This window comes from Salmo salar, chromosome ssa16 (assembly GCF_905237065.1).
Source record: "Salmo salar chromosome ssa16, Ssal_v3.1, whole genome shotgun sequence".
Classification (NCBI taxonomy): Eukaryota; Metazoa; Chordata; class Actinopteri; order Salmoniformes; family Salmonidae; genus Salmo; species Salmo salar.
The window spans coordinates 43,182,080-43,202,653 of record NC_059457.1 but is presented as its reverse complement, the minus strand read 5'-3'; the positions used below and the strand labels follow the sequence as shown (position 1 = coordinate 43,202,653).

General features: G+C 43.8%; 1 protein-coding gene across 2 annotated transcripts; it reads right to left on the bottom strand.

Moving 5' to 3' along the window:
• Positions 1 to 6: 6 nt before the first annotated feature.
• On the bottom strand, positions 7 to 20,215 carry LOC106573910 (regulator of nonsense transcripts 1). Of its 2 annotated transcripts, none has more exons than XM_014149362.2 (24): positions 19,817 to 20,215; positions 19,042 to 19,181; positions 18,290 to 18,379; positions 15,475 to 15,642; positions 15,058 to 15,238; positions 14,677 to 14,838; positions 14,234 to 14,321; positions 13,906 to 14,004; positions 13,234 to 13,357; positions 12,820 to 12,979; positions 12,445 to 12,563; positions 12,073 to 12,237; positions 11,642 to 11,756; positions 11,313 to 11,456; positions 10,818 to 11,031; positions 10,255 to 10,372; positions 6,316 to 6,472; positions 5,921 to 6,063; positions 5,297 to 5,471; positions 4,934 to 5,015; positions 4,021 to 4,182; positions 3,522 to 3,739; positions 3,018 to 3,140; positions 7 to 2,870 (listed from the first exon to the last, which is right to left on the bottom strand). In XM_014149362.2, exons 1-23 carry the CDS (start codon positions 19,985 to 19,987, stop codon positions 3,021 to 3,023), a joined length of 3,315 nt encoding a protein of 1,104 aa, XP_014004837.1. In that variant the 5' UTR covers positions 19,988 to 20,215; the 3' UTR covers positions 7 to 2,870; positions 3,018 to 3,020. The 2 variants fall into 2 exon arrangements, with proteins under 2 accessions (XP_014004837.1, XP_014004838.1); XM_014149363.2 differs by having other exon boundaries at positions 13,234 to 13,342.
• Positions 20,216 to 20,574: the final 359 nt, after the last annotated feature.

Sequence of the window (20,574 nt, the reverse complement as noted above, 5' to 3'; positions counted from 1 at the left end):
AAAACCTTTGACAGAAGCAAACTTTATTGATGTTTTACAAGAAAGGAATCATAAGGCGAAATGTCTTGAATTAATCGTCGCTGCAAATAAAACACTCGTTCCTGCAAATCCATGAAGTGCACAGATTTTCAAATGCTGGGAAGGAAGGCAGATTACCGTACTAAAATATCCTAAAACATGTAAGGAATCAATAGATATTGTCAATCAAACGTCTAAGCATGTTTCAACCACGACTAGCTATTTGACAGCATGATTGTCATACAATGTCTTTTGGATTGACAAATTCAAAGTCAAGTGATGACAAACAAATTTATGGACATCGGAAGACAAAGGTTGTGAGCTAAAATGAATATTCTCAATTTGGTGCTAAGCACCCAAACATTTCTAAAAACTGATAGACGACGATTTCTAAATACAAAAGTCCCATGGATAGTTTATTTAAAGGGAAAATCTATTAGTCCACTGTTGAGACAGTCCCAAAATGTTTTGCATGTCATAATGATGTGGCCGGTGACACTGATTAAGTCCAATATCTTAACTTTTGGGACTATCAACAGTTGGACTAATGAAAAAAATACCCAAATATAGTTTGTGGCTTTTGCCTTCAGGGATTGATTTAAAACCTAAAAATAAAACCATTATTTCACCACCCTTTGTCATCAGATAACTACTTAAGTGAAACGTTGCTGTCTACAAAAAAATGTATGGTGCACAAGCAAATGGGCCAAAAAAGGAAATGCTAGGGGGCGGATAGATTACATTAGAATTCACATAGGGGAAAGAATGGAGGGTTTGGAGCCATAGGAATCTGGAGTAAACAGCTACAATGGGTAAACTACAGGGAAGCCAAAAATGTAAAACGCACATAAAATCAAAGTTACAAAAGGAAAGCCCTTCTCCTGATTTGGTGGGAACTCATTTGACATTTTTGTCATTTAGCAGACATTCTTATCCAGAGCAACTTACAGGAGCAATTGGGGTTAAGAGCCTTGCTTCAGGGCACAGACAGATTTTTCCCCTATACAGCTCAGGGATTTGAGCCATCAACCTTTTGGTTACTGGCCCAATGTTCTTAACCGCCAGGCAACCTCCTAAGAGAAGGTGGCTTGTATCAGTTAGTCCTTTGAGAAACCAGTATTGCGTGGTTTCAAGGTCATAACATACTGGCCATGTTCACTGATTCTTTCTAATAAATTGGTATATGCTGGCTTAGGTTGCTTTCACTTAAAAGTGCCAACCATGCTTTGACCTACATTCATGTTTTGTGCTGCTTTGTCCCTGCAAATAATCAAAGGAAGTTATGGCCACTGATTCGGATGTACACATTCTTCCATGTGAGAAATCACTTTGTCACCTCTGAAAATCAGTACCAGTCGTCATTTTACGGATTGTGTGAAGTGGTTTCAAATGCTTTGGATTTGACAACTTAATTCTAGTCATGTAGCTAACATTCTTTATGGGCGACTGCATTTCACATTCAAATTTGAACCCCAATTCACTATTCCATATTAAATAAAATAACTAGAATCAAAGGATTTGTATCCATTCAAGGAGTTCACAAGCCTCGTCTTTCTACCTTGGCTATACCTTACCTGTTCTTTGTTTCACACATAGCCACCCATCTCTTGCAACTTCAATAGTGACACAACATTGTGTGTAGACTATAGAGGAAATCAGTTTTCCTTAATATCCGTCTTCACTTTGCATGGGAATTTGTTTCATGCAGACGGATTTTACATCAACAAGGAATTCCCCCGAGTAAAGCGTTACTTCAAAGCCGCTGCCAATCTAAGCATACAAAGCATTTAAAAAAATTGAAAATGATCCGCCCAGTAGCATAGTGGGCGACATCTCACGTCACCCCCACTTTCAAAAGATCAAAAAGGCCTTTGCCGCAACTTCAAATAACATTGAGTTAATATACCTCAATGCTGGTCATTATGATATAGGATTACTCTCGGATCCAGAGCTCACATCTTGAGAAACTTTCCTCTGAAATCCCCATGCCACTCAACTCCCCCGGATTTCTAGTAAACCACCTATTTCTGAAAAGACCTGTTGAAAAAGCCAATGGTTCCCAAGGCAATCAAAGGCATTTCAATTAAAAGTTCTTTAATATCAGACTTTAGCGCAGAAACCTTTTCAACTCAAAATTGAACGACGACGTGAAGTGTTCCTCTTGCTGTCATTTGATGAGATTTCAGGTCTACGAGTCGGGATCGACACCGCCACTCTTACTCCACATCAATCTAATCAAATGAGTCTGGGTATCCAACGGGTGTGACAACCGATCAACTTTGAGGTGAGGATTTCCTATGTTGCCTGCTTGAAGCGTTCCGTACCCCCCCCACTTTCCTATTAACTGCTTTTGAGAGTTAGCGGAATGCGCTCCCCCAGCCAAGTTGCTTGAGAACTTGTCTTTCCCTGTTCGCTGCTCAAAGAGAGAGGTCCTCTGGACAACTGGTCATGCCCTCAGAGAGGCGTGAGGTTTGAAGGGAAGGTGGGGAAGGGGTTGAGATGGGGGTGGGTGGGCATCTTTCATTGGGAGTTGTGCCTCATTTTGTTTCTTCGTTCCCGTTTCGTCTTCCTCACGACAGCTCGAGCGCCTGCTGTCGCCTTCCTCTCGTGCTCGTCCCCATGTGCCAGCAGTGGTCCCTCACTCCCACTCGTTTGCTTTTCCTGGCCGTCCGTTCTTTCTTTCGCTTTCTTTCTCTCTCGTGATTGGTTGGTTTCTCTCTCCCGTTGATTTCACACGGTGGTGCTTCAGTTGTAGCAGAGGAAAACAGGTATCCATTTTTTTATTTATTATTACCCAGATTAAAATGCTGATGAACTAAGCTCAGCTCAAGCCTAGCTCCTCTTCCAACAACCTGAAAAAAGGAAATGAGAAGGATATTCAAAATGCCTTCCACCAACAATTTTCTGAAGCTCATTGTAGACTGTGCAGTAGAGGACAAAATAAATAACAGTTCTTGATTCAACTCTAGTATTGTGAGGAATGGGAATAGTTATCTTACACTTTAGTACTGTGACAGTCCAGTCACCCCACCATGTTGGTATGCACGTTCACCCTGGTAAGTCGAGTCCTGCGACAGAGCCACGTCGATCTGGGACTTGAACTCATCGCCTAGATAACTGTCCTGTTACAACAGAAGGAGAAACACCCAATAACGTCCAAGATAAAACAACACACTAATTCTTCCAACATTTCCCTGAGAGGATCAGATGATATCAGCAAAATGAACCTTCACCCAGCCAATCACTGGTGGCGCCATTATCATATTGGATACTTTATGATTACCATACTGGCTTCTTGTTTAGTGTAAGCAATATGACAAACATTACATATAGCCACTGGGCAAGGTGAAGCTATTAAAATTGTTATTTATACCCATCTAATCCTCTCAGATCTCAACAATTGCAGTGTGGGGGCGATTTGGGATTGGGCATAGGAGTACGAGGCCAGTCTAATTTGGTATAGCTGAGGTAGTAGAGAGTGGAGTTTAAGCCAGTATTGTTACCTGGGACAGTTCAGGCTGGGAGAGGCCAGGTTGGCTCATCTGTGAGGGCTGGCTCATGGTGATGTAGCCCTGGGTGAGTGGCCCCTGGGAGAAGGGCTGGGAAGACACGTCCTGGCTGTTTGGCCCATTGCTTTGCCCACTGCCACTGTGGTTCCCCATGCCGCGGGTCCTCTGGCGCCCGCCACGCCCCGCTTTGCCCTTCAGCACCCCACCACGACCTGCGTGGCAGAGAGACTAACGTCAGCTCACTTATCAAAACAGAGTAACAAACAGTGAACATGCATTGCAGAGGAGAAATAGTAGGGGTACGAGGACATCTCCAAAGCCCTGTAACATACCATCACCACAACAGTGACACACTGTCAAGCAACTCCAAGGTCCAAGTAGAACACAGAGACTGGATATTATTTGGATACTGTCCAACTTCACAGGGACAAATAAATATTCCACCAGTCAATATATGCACAAAATGAATAATGGCCGTTTGCTTCCTGCTCACCTGCAGCAGGGCCGTTAGCCTGGGCCAGGTAGCCTGGCGGAGGCATGGGAGGTATCACCAAGTTGAATGGAATAGGCATGTTCATGGCTGCCATGTGGGCTGGCCCGGCCCCAATCATGCCGATCTGGTCGTGGGTTTGGAAGTACATGTTGGATGGACGCCCTGTTGAAAGAAACATGTCACAGTAGTCATGCATGTGTGAGTGGTCACATCACTGGAGACTGTATTTGTTCCATGTAGCAATTATTTTAAATGTAACCTTTATTTAACTAGGCAAGTCAGTTAAGAACAAATTCTTATTTACAATGACGGCCTACACTGGCCAATTGTGCTCCGCCTTATGGATCTCCCAATCACGGCCGGTTGTGATACAGCCTGGAATCGAACCAGGGTGTCTGTAGTGACGCCTCAAGCACTGAGATGCAGTGCTTTAGACTGCTGCGCCACGTGGGAGCCCAAATGATAGGACTTTTCATTGTATCTGTCCCATTATGGTGTCTGTGAGAGCATGAGCAGCGCCATTGAGGCCATCTCCATTCTGAAGTAGGGTCAGTATTCTTCTTCTACTACTTCTATGAGTTGGTAAAACTGAAAGGGTGCACACTGCCACCTGGAGTGTGTTGTTTGAACAGGTAAAAAGCCAAGATTGGCGATTTACTGTCACCTGCAGTTATGGAACTTTTACTCAAAAGCCTAATTCATTGTCTGATCCCTCTTGATGACCCTTCCTTAACCCATAGGAAGTCCCACCCAGTTGACTACTTCAAAAGGAAAGTCCTCAATGGCACTGCCCATGCATTAGCCTATATGAAGAGGATGTCTAGGTGTGAAAATGTTAGCAGCTATTGAAGGAGGTACAGAACAAAGTTAACACATTATAAAACAATGATTAAAGAGGTACTTTTCCACTGACCTGCGCTGCTGCGATCGTAGGCAGACCCAGGAATGAGAGCCTCGCGGGCGTCATACATGGCAGTGCTCATGAACCGGGCTCCCTGGAACACAGACATGGGTTCAATACCCAGGAAAAACGCAGAAGCACTGCTGTTCTTTTGTCGTAACATATTGGCCAACAAAAGTGTTACGGAGTTCAGAGTGTAACTGAGAAAAAGTGTTACAAATGTTACTGGGGAAGAAGTGTTAAAAGTATGACTAAATAACATGTATATGGGACTAGGGATAAATAACCACACTGAAAACATATGTCAGCTGTACACTCCCACACATAGGGTGTGTGTGTGTGTGTGTGTGTGTGTGTGTGTGTGTAATAACTCACAGGGTTAATGGCGTTGACCAGCTTGCGGGGCTTGCTGAACTGCATCAGGCTCTCTCGCAGGTTGTTGAGGGGTCCCTCCACCAGAACCTTCTGCTCCTTGTAGTAGTTGAGCAGGTGGTTCCACAGAGGCTGCTTGGACAGGGCCTTGGGGTTGCCCACAATGATCACCCCATACCTGAAAACATGCGTTACACAATATACAACACTGGTCAGTGGGAGATTGCCTTTAATCTGCTATCATAGAATGAACCATTAAGTGTTGCAGGCATTTGTACTTCGGTGACAAGATCTTTGACCAATGCGTTTGCATTGTCTACATTCACATCGACAGGAAGGGTAAACATGACAGTCAAAATGGTCAATAATTACAGTCTAAATCAGAGGTAGTCATTAATATTTCTGAGGGAAACAACCTCGCAGGCCGAGCCGCTATACCCATCGAAGAAGGGGGGTTGGGGGGGGGGGGGTCATGGGTCAAATTGATTCATACATGATATAAAATGGATTTACACATGAATCGCTTCTAAATTAATCACGTATTGCTGCTGAACCACTATTACGATTATTATTAATCCTTCCAGAGAAGCTGTGGTGAGAATGAAGACTAAAGGTCCAGATGCTTACTTGGCTCTGGTGAGGGCCACGTTGAGACGGCGCGGGTCGTTGAGGAAGCCGATGCCCTGATGCTCGTTGGCTCGGACGCATGACAGAATGATGAAGTCTTTCTCCCTGCCCTGGAACGCGTCCACGCTGGCGATCTCAACCTCCTGACAGCAGAGAAAAGAGGACAGAACAGTTTTGTAACGCATGCATTGGTCAAATGCAACAGGTTGCGACATATTAGTAGTAACGTAATATTGATTTGAGATTTTATAAATCTGCTACCACCTGCAGAACAATAAAGCAAATCAATATGACAAAATTATGTTCTTGAGAAGACAGTGACAACAAAAATAAATCAAATTGTCTCCGTATTTTTTAATTTTTTTTACAGTGTAAGTTAAACTATACTGCTGTACCTGGTAGAGCTTGGTGTGGAGGGAGCCGCTAAACTGCATGTACTGCACCAGGTAGGACCTCTGGCCCTCGTAGGGGGTGATGATGCCTATCTGGTCAGGCTTGGCTCCAGCCTTCAGCAGCCTGGTGGTGATCTTCTCCACATTAGCTGCCTCAGTTCTGGGGAGAAGGGGATGGTAGTTCAAATAGTTCCAAACAAACAAAAGATACGCTAGTTGCATTCCAAAATAGCAATCAATTATTATTTTTTTATTTCACCTTTATTTAACCAGGTAGGCCAGTTGAGAACAAGTTCTCATTTACGACCTGGCCAAGATAAAGCAAAGCAGTGCGACACAAACAACACAGAGTTACACATGGAATAAACAAACATACAGTCAGTAACAACAGAAAAGTATATATACAGTGTGAGCAAATTAAGTTAGATTAGGGAGCTAAGGCAATAAATAGGCCGTAGTGGCGAAATAAATACAATTTAGCAATTAAACACTGGAGTGATAGATGAGCAGAAGATGAAAGTGCAAGTAGAGATACTGGGGTGCAAAGGAGAAAAAAAATATATATATACTGCTCCAAAAAATAAAGGGAACAATTAAACAACACAATGTAACTCCAAGTCAATCACACTTCTGTGAAATCAAACTGTCCACTTAGGAAGCAACACTGATTGACAATACATTTCACATGCTGTTGTGCAAATGGAATAGACAACAGGTGGAAATTATAGGCAATTAGCAAGACACCCCCAATAAAGGAGTGGTTCAGCAGGTGGTGACCACAGACCACTTCTCAGTTCCTATGCTTCCTGGCTGATGTTTTGGTCACTTTTGAATGCTGGCGGTGCTTTCACTCTAGTGGTAGCATGAGACGGAGTCTACAACCCACACAAGTGGCTCAGGTAGTGCAGCTCATCCAGGATGGCACATCAATGCGAGCTGTGGCAAGAAGGTTTGCTGTGTCTGTCAGCGTAGTGTCCAGAGCATGGAGGCGCTACCAGGAGACAGGCCAGTACATCAGGAGACGTGGAGGAGGCCGTAGGAGGGCAACAACCCAGCAGCAGGACCGCTACCTCCGCCTTTGTGCAAGGAGGAGCAGGAGGAGCACTGCCAGAGCCCTGCAAAATGACCTCCAGCAGGCCACAAATGTGCATGTGTCTGCTCAAACGGTCAGAAACAGACTCCATGAGGGTGGTATGAGGGCCCGACGTCCACAGGTGGGGGTTGTGCTTACAGCCCAACACCGTGCAGGACGTTTGGCATTTGCCAGAGAACACCAAGATTGGCAAATTCGCCACTGGCGCCCTGTGCTCTTCACAGATGAAAGCAGGTTCACACTGAGCACATGTGACAGACGTGACAGAGTCTGGAGACGCCGTGGCGAACGTTCTGCTGCCTGCAACATCCTCCAGCATGACCGGTTTGGCGGTGGGTCAGTCATGGTGTGGGGTGGCATTTCTTTGGGGGGGCCGCACAGCCCTCCATGTGCTCGCCAGAGGTAGCCTGACTGCCATTATGTACCGAGATGAGATCCTCAGACCCCTTGTGAGACCATATGCTGGTGCGGTTGGCCCTGGGTTCCTCCTAATGCAAGACAAGGCTAGACCTCATGTGGCTGGAGTGTGTCAGCAGTTCCTGCAAGAGGAAGGCATTGATGCTATGGACTGGCCCGCCCGTTCCCCAGACCTGAATCCAATTGAGCACATCTGGGACATGTCTCGCTCCATCCACCAACGCCACGTTGCACCACAGACTGTCCAGGAGTTGGCGGATGCTTTAGTCCAGGTCTGGGAGGAGATCCCTCAGGAGACCATCCGCCACCTCATCAGGAGCATGCCCAGGCGTTGTAGGGAGGTCATACAGGCACGTGGAGGCCACACACACACTACTGAGCCTCATTTTGACTTGTTTTAAGGACATTACATCAAAGTTGGATCAGCCTGTAGTGTGGTTTTCCACTTTAATTTTGAGTGTGACTCCAAATCCAGACCTCCATGGGTTGATAAATTGGATTTTCATTGATTATTTTTGTGTGATTTTGTTGTCAGCACATTCAACTATGTAAAGAAAAAAGTAGTTAATAACATTATTTCATTCATTCAGATCTAGGATGTGTTATTTTAGTGTTCCCTTTATTTTTTTGAGCAGTGTATAAATATAATATGGGGATGAGGTAGTTGGGTGTGCTATTTACAGATTGGCTGTGTACAGGTACAGTGATCAGTAAGCTGCTCTGACAGCTGATGCTTAAAATTAGAGAGGAAGATAATAGTCTCCAGCTTCAGTGATTTTTGCAATTTGTTCCAGTCATTGGCAGCAGAGAACTGGAAGGAAAGGCGGTCCAAGGAGGTGTTGGCATTGGGGATCACCAGTGAAATATACCTTCTGGAGCGAGTGCTACGGATGGGTGTTGCTATGGTGACCAGTGAGCTGAGATAAGGCAGGGCTTTACCTAGCAAAGACTTATAGATGACCTGGAGCCAGTGGGTTTGGCGACGAATATGTAGTGAGGGTCAGCCAAAGAGAGCATACAGGTCACAGTGGTAGGTAGTATATGGGGCTTTGGTGACAAAACGGAAGGCACTGTGATAGACTGCATCCACTTTGCTGAGTAGAGTGTTGGAGACTATTTTGTAAATGACATCTGCGAAGTCAAGGTTCGGTAGGATAGTCAGTTTTACGAGGGTATGTTTGGCAGCATGAGTGAAGGAGGCTTGTTACGAAATAGGAAGCTTATTCTAGATTTAATTTTGGATTGGAGATGCTTAATGTGAGTCTGGAAGGAGAGTTTACAGTCTAACCAGACACCTAGGTATTTGTAGTTGTCCACATATTCTAAGCCAGAACCGTCCAGAGTAGTGATGCTAATTGGGCGTGCAGGTGCGGGCAGCAATCTGTTGAAGAGCATGCATTTAGTTTTACTAGCATTTAAGAGCAGTTGGAGGCCACGGAAGGAGTGTTGTATGGCATTGAAGCTTGTTCGGAGGTTTGTTAACACAGTGTCCAAAGAAGGGCCAGAAGTAGACAGAATGGTGTCGTCTGTGTAGAGGTGGATCAGAGAATCACCAGCAGCAAGAGCGACATCATTAATATATACAGAGGAAAGAGTCGACCTGAGAATTGAACCCTGTGGCACCCCCATAGAGACTGGCAGAGGTCCGGACAACATGCCCTCCGATTTGACACACTGAACTCTGTCTGAGAAGTAGTTAGTGAACCAGGCGAGGCAGTAATTTGAGAAACCAAGGCTATTGAGTCTGCCGATAAGAATGTGGTGATTGACAGAGTCGAAAGCCTTAGCCAGGTCGATGAAGACGGCTGCACAGTACTGTCTTTTATCGATGGCGGTTATGATATAGTTTAAGACCTTGAGCGTGGCTGAGGTGCACCCATGACCAGCTCAGAAACCAGATTGCATAGTGGAGCAGGTACGGTGGGATTCAAAATGGTCGGCGATCTGTTTGTTAACTTGGCTTTTGAAGATTTTAGAAAGGCAGGGCAGGATGGATATAGGTCTATAACCGTTTGGGTCTAGAGTGTCTCCCCCTTTGAAGAGGGGGATGACTGCGGCAGCTTTCCAATCTTCAGGGATCTCAGATGATACAAAAGAGGGGTTGAACAGGCTAGCAATAGGGGTTGCAACAATGGAGGCGGATCCAGATTTTGCCGCTCTTTCAGAACATCAGCTGTCTAGATTTGGGTGAAGGAGAAGCGGGGGGGGGCAGAGCTGCGGGAGGTGCAGAGCTGTTGGCCGGGGTAGGAGTAGCCAGGTGGAAAGCATGGCCAGCCGTAGAAAATCTACGATAATCGATAATTTCATCGGTGGTGACAGTGTTTCCTAGCCTCAGGGCAGTGGGCAACTGGGAGGAGGTGCTCTTATTCTCCATGGACTTTACAATGCTGTTGATACTTTGAGATGAACCTTGACTGGACTGTGAGGCGTACCTGTTCAGGTAGGATGTTCCAGAGCTAGCGATTTCCTCCTGGCCTTGAGTCACATAGAAGAACATGGGTTTGTCTGGCTGTGGCCACTGGAAGTCAAAGCCTTTCTTGATGCGATCAGCTGCCCAGAAAAAAAATGCATTGTCAACATGGTTAGTACGGCACTTCGTCTTCAATAAGCCAGGGAGATTGTGAACAAACCTAAATTGGCAGCAAATATGTGCCGAAAAGCAATACACTTCGAGTTAGAGTAGAGTTACAGAAGATTTCAGAGTGGCCTAATTTTAAACTTCCGCAGTAGAGTAAGTGTTTGAAACTCAGTGTTTGAACAGAAACCCATTGGTATCTGAAACACTGCTTGAATCCATACACTGCTACTTCTAGATTGCAAACAAACATGGTTTCTACAGAAACTTTTGTAGTTGCTCTTCTGTATATTTTGTGGGGAAATGTTAGTAGGCACTAGGCACCAGTACATTGCTAATAATAAGTTAATTATTGTTGTACACATGACCAATTCAAAAGCTATAATATGAGCAAGAAGCCTGGTAAAAACATTAACTCACCAGCGGTGACTCCGTTCTGCAGGGAGCCCTCGTAGAAGATGTTGGAGGGGAAAGCGCTGAGGGCCGGGTGCATGCGGTACTGCACCTGCAGACGGATGGGCCTGATGCCCAGCACCACCAGACGCTCAAACAGAGACTGGGACAGGCCCGCCTTGGCTGCCTTCTTACACATCACTACTGGGCCCAGCTGGCAGTGGTCTCCTACCAGAATGAGCTGTGGAGGGGGAGTTAACGATTAAATGACAATTAACCAGAAATGTTTAGCCTCTCTCGAGCTGTAGTGAAATCAACACTGGGAAATTACATTGTCTGGTACAGTCTTTTAAACAGACCATGTCCATTTCTTTGGCTCAAATTTTTTTTTAAGTCGGGATTGAGTAGGTCACATAAAAATTGACTGAGTTGAACCATTGACACTTTTTGTCAAAACATGTCCATGCAAAGAACATTGGGATTGAACCAATCTTAAGCATAAATAGTTGTTTTTGTGTGTACCTGCTTGGCACCCAGGACCACGGGCACCATGCACTCTGGCTCGGTGGCCTGGGTGCTCTCATCGATTAGGATGGAGCGGAACTGCATCTTGGCCAGGCGGGGGTCTCCTGCCCCGACACAGGTACAGCAGATCACATCTGCATTCTAATGAGGGACAGTGGCAAACAGGTTATGAGTTGGTTTAAAATTAGAGGAATGGGGAACCCATATCGTCACTAGGTCAAAAAACATTCTACATCACAGGACTTGCAGTACTGTTCTCATAAGACTGTTGTAACTGCTGTGGCTTATTGGGCGACAAAAGTGGTAGTGTGAAGTGTCCTCCTCACCATGAGCAGCTCTCTCTCAGCGGTGCGCTTCAGGGCCCGGTAGCGCTTCTCATCAGCGGACGACAGCTCCCCGGTCTCATCCTTCAGCTGCTGCAGCTTCTGGAGCTCTGGCATACTGGGGGTCACAGTAGACACAGCATGTTGAGTCATTAGCAACACATAGACTTACAGTTATTATATTAAAAAGTAACACTTGGCAAGGACAGAAAACTAAGCATGACCCCTGTTAGCAAATCTGGCAGAACTATTCAATGGTTCTATTGAAGCAGTTAACAAATGCATCCTTCCCTTTTCTTCATTATTTGATATTTAAACAAGGCTAATACATTGCTAAAGGTATTAACAGGAGTGATTATGACAGCACCACTATGGCAGTACAATTCAAGTTCAGACAGTGCAAAAAAAGGACTTAATTTCCCAGCATGCCCCACCTGTCCATGTTGCGGATCTGGTTGTGCAGGGCCAGGAAGGAGACAGGGGAGTCGATGGCTTCTCTGCTTTTAGCACACAGCCTGACCACCTTCAGGCCCGACATGTGGATCTTCTCAGTCAGCTGGTCCACTGCGATGTTACTGGGAGCACACACCAGCACGGGCCTGCAGAACCAAACACACAACGGATGAATGCAGAGTGCAATGACAACGAGCAGATACCATAGCGTACTTTCATAGTTTTCTTTGATGTTTAGCCTTCTTGTACATAGCCTACCTTTAAGTTGCTCTGGATAAGAGCTTCCGCTAAAATGACTTGCTTTTAACAAATACATAATGAGGATGTGAGATTCTGAGTGTGAACTGCCTTACCCATTGCCCTGCCTGGCGAGGTGGTACACTATGGTGGCAGAGGTGACCGTTTTCCCAGTGCCGGGGGGGCCTTGGATAAGACTGAGGGGTCTCTGCAGCACAGTCTTCACAGCATACACCTATTTTAACACACAAATCAAAGCCAAAACACTTGTGAACGTTGCGCATAAAGACAAGCACATGGAAGTACAGGAAATGAACATTTAACTCCAGATGAAGTTCCTCTTGATTATAAGACTACATTACTATCATGAGGAAATGTCTTCCTTTTCTAATCATTAATTCACTAAAACTAATTGGTTAGAAATTCAAAAGTGTCAGGCCCTACGGTCAGGTGGGGTCAAGTCAGTGAGGTGTTTGGAGTGGGGGTCAGACCTGAGAGTGATTGAGGTCAGGCAGGCCCTGTGCAGTGAAGCGTTTGGGCAACTGACACTTGATGATGACATCCTCCACCTCGTGGCCCAGCAGCTTGTGATAGATGTAGCCTGACACGGATGTCTCGTCCACAGCAAAGGTCTTCAGGGCACTCTGCATTCTGAAACCCAGTGGGTTATAGTGGAGATAAAGAGTGATGTGGTTAACAATAATACAAGCTAGTACCTTTATATCATGTCTTATTCATTCAATTCTTTAATATATAACCAACAGAATTTATGTTGGTGATAATTCGTGTGAAATGCAGCTTTAGCTGTGCAATCAGTACTCTCTGGAAATCAAGTCACGTTAAGAACATCAGAGCATCAAAAACCAAAGTAGAACTGATTAAATATTCTGATCTGCTTGTCGTACCTGTCAAAGGAAGTGGACTTCCACACAAAATCCACCTGGAAGTTGTGGGGTATTTCCACAGGAGCTCCAACACTGCTGCGCAATTCTATAGCAATCTCATCTCCATAGTCTTTCACAAAGGGTGCTAAGGAAATAAGTACAGCAAAATAGCCTTTCTTTGTGGAATGTTAGAAAGAAAAAGATGGTTTTTTTCTCTCCCCTTGAACGGGGTTAATAGTAGGGATGAAAGGTCTACAAAACTGTAGATTTTCCCAACATTAGCATACATCAGATACAATCTAGAGGGGTGATAACCCCTGGATGGGCCTCTCCGAAGGGAGTGCTACGGTAGACTAGCTCTTTAACTATCTCCCAATAAAATATGATTTCTTTATGCAAGGCTTTAAACGTTACAACCCAATAACGTGGCTAGCATCAGACTGCTTACCTCACGTTTTGCAATGGCGACCAAAAAACGAGTTTTCGTTTGAGACATTGAGATTGTTCAGATTGGCTGACGAGTTGAGACGCAAAACAACTTTTTCCCCTGACCCCATCATGGAAAAGGAAAGATGGAGAGGTGGATCCTATTTGCTAAAAAAGGGAACACTTTGAGATCAAAAAGGTAGGGATGAGCAACCACTGTGAAGAAAATGTGTTTTTCTTCAGAATGATCTCTCAGTTAAAGGATACTGTCTGGGACTTTGATGACATGGCCGATGCCCTTCCAGAGTGGGGCCAGCTCTCCTTTGTAGCGCAGACATATCTCATCTCCTTGCATCAGCCGCATGTCTGTGCAAACAACCACAACAGAGAAGTTAGAAACACTTTGCTCAAACCTACAGTACATCCAAAAAGATATGAATAATGGTTGCAAGGTGGAGGACAAAATACAATACCGTACACAAAACGGCCAGCACAAAAACACACACACACCACTGGGGATGCAGGTATGGGATGTGTGGGTTCTCTATGCACAACAGAACCACTGGTAGACAGAAAAGTCCATTGAAATAATTACCACCTGAATCCGTCTTGGGCAAGGAGAAATAGGCAATCCGCTTTTTATTTAGCCCCAGGTCCCACCTGACCGTTATATTATCTTGGGTCTGTGAAGAGTTATAGATGAGAACAAAGGGAGAAAAAAAAGTCTAACAAATTAGTCATACTGTCATTAGCTACATAAAAAAACAACTCAGCCACCCTGCTATGTTCAAGTACAATTTATGTTTCTTTGAACTTGCATCCTTCCCTGAACATTTTCACTGATTTCATAAATTTGGCAGGGTTACAGCAAGGTTTCCACCATTATAATTTCACCTCACACAAGACATAAGTAAACTTATACTGCATAGAATGTGTACGTTATAGTAGGCCGTGGCACAGTAGATGCATTTGTGACTGCCCTTATGTTGACTTAAAGGGGAGTTAAGGGATTATCTAAGGGGGATGTGGAGGCTGTACCTGGGACTCTTTCAGCTTCTTGTCGTAGTCAGCCTCCAGCTTGACGAGGGGGCCGAAGATGTTCTGGTACTGGTAGGCATCCTCGTAGCGCAGCAGCACATGCTGGGGCTCCTCGTCTACGCCGGGCTTCTCCAGGTCCTCCAGAGTGGCTGTGGGATTATCCTGAGACGAGAGGATGATGCACAAGTTCATGCTTTCATTCACGTCCATATATGGGAACACTGACTGCTTTCTCCGACAGCTACTGATAGGTGGGGGCTTCCCCTGCCTAATTTGGTTGCCCCCCACCCAGTATGTCAGATGCTGTGGTGTTTTATGATTATTTCTGAGGTTAAGCTATGTCTACTTGATGGCTCTGGATAGGTTAAGCCAGCCTAGTACCTTCCAGAGCTCCTCCAGCTTGTTGATCTGCTGGGCGGTGATCTGGCGGGCCCGGAGCTGCTCCTGCTCCGAGGGGATCTTCACCAGCCAGGACAGGAAGCAGCGGTCCTGGATCAGCGGCTGCCACTGGGAGCTGTCCCAGTTGATGTCCTTCAGGCTGCTCTGACTGGCACATGGCTGCCTAGTAGCACAAACATATGAATACTGTCAACATATATTCGCGTTATCGAAAGTCTGTCCATGGACAGATGGTTGTGTTGCTCTCTTGCCAAAATATGACATACTTACGTTTAAATCATGGTATCTATGGCAATACACATACTGTCAAATCTATGGTAATCACACATGCAGAATCAGTCCATCACATCACACCCACTGTTAGCCACCATTCCCCCTTATTCATCTGATTGTACACACCTGCACAGCAGCACCACCACCGAGTCGGCCTTGGCGGGGATGAAGCCCAGGAGGAAGACGTTGCGACAGCCACAGTTGTAGCACTCCAGCACCGTCTCACCCAGTGGTCCATCTTTGTGCAGAGTCACCTCTTTGCATTTGGCTCTCACCAAGTGGTTCACTATGTGACTGAATGAGAGCATGGGAGAGTATCAACTTACTTGCACACGCATGTAAGCGGAGTGCTCAAAATAGCCCACATTAACATATGTAGCTTAAGAAACAAGGTTCATGAAATCAATAACATGCTAGTAAAAGATTATATTCATATTCTGATTGTTTCTGAACCTCCCTTAGATAATACATTTGATGATACAGTGGTAGCAATACATGGTTATAACATTTACAAAAAAAGACAGAAATGCCAATGGTGGAGGTGTTGCTGCTTATATTCATAACCACATTCCTGTAAAGATGAGAGGATATCATGCTAAATACTGTTGAACTAATACGGCTACAGGTTCATCTGCCTCACCTAAAGCCCATTCTGGTGGGAAGCTGCTATAGACCACCAAGTGCTAACAGTCAGTATCTGGATAACCTGTGTGAAATGCTTGATAATGTATGTGACATCAACCGAGAGGTATATTTTCTAGGTGATTTAAATATTGACTGGCTTTCATCAAGCTGCCCACTCAAGAAAAAGCTTCAAACTGTAACCAGTGACTGTAACCTGGTTCAGGTTATCAGTTAACCTACCAGGGTAGTTACAAACAGCACACGAATGAATGAAATCATCAACATGTATTGATCACATCTTTACTAATGCTGCAGAAATTAGCTTGAAAGCAGTATCCATCAGATGTAGTGATCACAATATAGTATCCATATCTAGGAAAACCAAAGTTCTGAAGGCTGGGCCTAATATAGTGTATAAGAGGTGATACAATACATTTTGTAGTGATTCCTATGTTGTTGATGCAAAGAATATTTGTTGGTCTGTGGTGTGTAATGAGGAGCAATCAGATACTTCACTTAATAAATTGCTTACTCCAGATACTAATAAGCATGCAACTATTAAGAAAATGACTCAAATCGCTGTGTATTGATAAGGAATTGAAAAATGGTATGGTTGAGAGGGATGAGGCAAAAGGAATGGCTACACAATCGATTGGCAAACGTACTGCAAATTGAGAAATCATGTGACTAAACTGAATAAAAAGACGAAGAAACTACACTATGAAATAAACATAAACGACCAAGAATGATGGTAAAAAGTTTTGGATCACCTTAAATTATATTTTGGGGAAAAAAGCTAACTAAGCTCCATCATTCATTGAATCAGATGAATCATTCATCACAAAACCAACTGTTATTGCCAACTACTTTAATGATTTTTTTTTTATTTTTCATTGGCAAGATTAGCAAAGTTAGGCATGACATGCCAGCAACAAAACACTGACACTACACATCCAAGTATATCTGACCAAATGATGAAAAGACAAGCATTGTAATTTTGAATTCAGTAAAGTGAGTGTGGAAGAGGTCAAAAAAAATGTGTTGTCTATCAACAAGGACAAGCCACCGGGGTCTGACAACTTGGATGGAAAATTACTGAGGATAACAGCAGACGATATTGCCACTCCTATTTGCCATATTTTCAATGTAAGCCTACTAAAACGTATGTGCCCCCAGGCATGGAGGGAAGCAAAAGTCATTCCGCTAACTAAGAATAGTAAAGCCCCCTGGATATCTCAACACTATAAATGTCAGCTACTACAGCAACTGAAATTACTGCAACACATAACAAAGAGTTGCAGTTAGTTTTAGAGTGGGTGGCAAGGAATAAGTTAAATATTTCTAAAACTAAAAGCATTATATTTGGGACAAATCAGTCACTAAACCTCAACTAAATCTCATAATGAATAATGTGGACATTGAGCAAGTTGAGGTGACTAACCTGCTTGTAGTAACCCTGGATTGTAAACTGTCATGGTCAAAACATATTGATACAACAGTAGCTAAGATGGGGAGAAGTATGTCCATAATAAAGCGCTGCTCTGCCTTCTTAACAACACTATCAACAAGGCAGGTCCTACAGGCCCTAGTTTTGTTGCACCTGGACTACTGTTCAGTCGTGTGGTCAGGTGCCACAAAAAGGGACTTAAGAAAATTGCAATTGGCTCAGAACAGGGCAGCACGGCTGGCCCTTGGATGAACACAGAGCTAATATGAATAATATACATGTCAATCTCTCCTGGCTCAAAGTGGAGGAGAGATTGACTTTATCACTACTTGTATTTATGAGACGTATTGACATGTTGAATGCACCGAGCAGTCTGTCTGAACTACTGGCGCACAGCTCGGACACCCATGCATAACCCACAAAAGGTCTCTTCACAGTCCAAGGCCAGAACAGACTATGGGAAGTGCACTATATTACATAGATATCCATGCAGTCATGGCTCTATTCCACATCAAGTAACTGACGTGGTAAAATTAGATTAAAAAATATATATATATATAAAAATGCACCTTATGGAACAGCGGGACTGAAGCAACAAACATAGGCAGACAGATGCATACACACGTACACAGGGATTTTGTACTGTAGATATGTGGTAGTGATGGAGTAGGGGCCTGAGGGCACACAGTGTGCTGTGAAATCTGTGAATGTATTGTAATGCTTTCAAAATTGTATAAACTGCCTTAATTTTGCTGGAGCCCAGGAAGAGTAGATGCTGCCTTGGCAGCAGCTAATGGGGATCTATAATAAATACAAGTGCATGTTATGAATACACATTTTTAGTGTATGAGACACTGGAGTGTTGCATACCTGCCAGATGTATTACCACGTCCATTGCAGAACCACTTCTTGCTTGTGTTGCAGTACACCACAGATGCAGGATCATGGATGCCACAGTAACTGAAAAAATAAACATAGCAAAAGGCCCTTCTATGACATACATATGTATTGGGTGCAGCGCACAGAAAGCAATAACAGAGTTGAAATATTTTGAAATTACAAAAAGGGAATATGTTACCTTATTAGCAAACTCTAAATCTTAGTTAGTAGGGTGTTGCATGTATAAAAGTGTTTGTCCATATGTTCCTATAACAATTCAACTAATCAAATCACATTTTATTTGTCACATACACATGGTTAGCAATGTTAATGCGAGTGTAGCGAAATGTTTGTGCATCTAGTTCTGACCGTGCAGTAATATCTAACAAGTATTCTAACAATTTCACAACAACTTATACACACAAGTATAAAGGAATGAATAAGAATATGTACATATAAATATATGGATGAGCGATGGCAAAACGGCATAGGCAAGATGCAGTAGAGTACAGTATATACATATGAGATGAGTAATGTAGGGTATGTAAACATTATATAAAGTGGCATTGTTTAAAGTGACTAGTGATACATTTATTAATCCAATTTTTTATTATTAAAGTGGCTAGAGATTAGAGTCAGTATGTTGGCAGCAGCCACTCAATGTTAGTGATGGCTGTTTAACATTCTGATACTGTGGGACAATTGTACAAATTAGTAATCAAGTGTTTGGCTCGCTCTCCTACCTGCAAGCATGCAGTGGGAGGTCTTTGATGTAATAGGTGTCTTCTTCATCCTCCTCGAAGTTCAACTCAGCAAGGAGTTGGCTCGCCTTGGCCACATCATCGACTCCTCCATTGTGAAGCCCTTCATCAGGACCATTCACCTACAGATGGAACATGGTTGAATTAGGATTGCAACAATGCCAAAAACATGGAGGCATCGCTATGGCACTAGGTAGAGACATATTTCCTTTGCCACTACTATGAACTTTGAAGTTTCTTACGGTGGGTGTAACAACATACCTAACTTTTTATTTGTTGACGAATTTGTATGTTACCAGTCAATTACTTGAGGAAGACTAGGAATTACTGCAGAACTCGTTATCCACACATTCATTGGTACTGTTGTTGGATAACAAACTAGTTTGCACTTTAAGCATTACCAACATTTAGCATATGTTTTTGGCCTCATTTGAGAGGATGAAGTCAATGGTTGTGGATTTCTAACGTTACGAGTTGGCAGACAAGGTGGTTTGATAGCTAAATAATACTGCTGAAGTTAGCTAGTTATAGCTCATTTTGTAATACTAGTCAGCCAGCAGTGATTGCTACATAGTCATAGTTGACAATTTACCAGTGTATGTTAGCAAACACGAGTTAACTAGTTAGCCAGTGAGCGAACATGGCTAGTAGTAGCTAGCTGGCTAACAGTAACGTTAGCTAGCTAGCGTTAGCAGTTGTAGGAATTGATGGAGGGCAAGCATGCACGATTGGCTAGTTTCACATGAAGAATACAAACCTGATTGTCCAGCTGACTCTGGGTTTGGCCTTGAGTTTGCGTCTGGCTGGGGAGTGTAAAATCGGTAAACTCGTACTCCGAGCCCTGGGTATCAGCCCCAAGTAGCTCCGCTTCCTCCGTGTCCAGGAAGGTGAGCGTTTGAGAACTCGGCCCGTACGCCTCCACACTCATCTCGACACAAGTTGCGCTGACTAAACCGACTCCGGTGCAGTGATGAATATGATCAAGATCCTCGATGATATGTTTATCCAAGCTGATATTTGCGATCAGTTTCTGCTTCGAGTCAGATTTGAACCTAAACAAAATTCGAACCGCACCTGAAATTAAACAGAAAACACAGCTCGAGACGCGCCTGAACTCCAAACAGTGACGAACTTCCTAGCGCCACACAACGTAACTGCGTTGAGCACGAACGATTGACGTTTACACAAATACAAAGGAAGGAGGATGGATCTATTGATTGATTGATATTAATGACAAAATCTACTTTTATTGTTGTTAAATAAAATCAATTGCTATCAACTAGAAGAGTTTACTATCAATATAATTATGATTGGAAGATAATGAACACACGTCTGAAAAGTATTGTGTGTGGGTTATTCTCAACGAGATTGGCACACAGGAAACCAACATTATTTTCCTTAATTTATTCAAATGTGAATGAGGGTAATCCTTTTCACAATGTTTCTTTCTGTCTCAAAATCATTGTTCAGCTCAAGGCCAAATAGCAATCTGGGAAAATACAGAGGAATTGGATT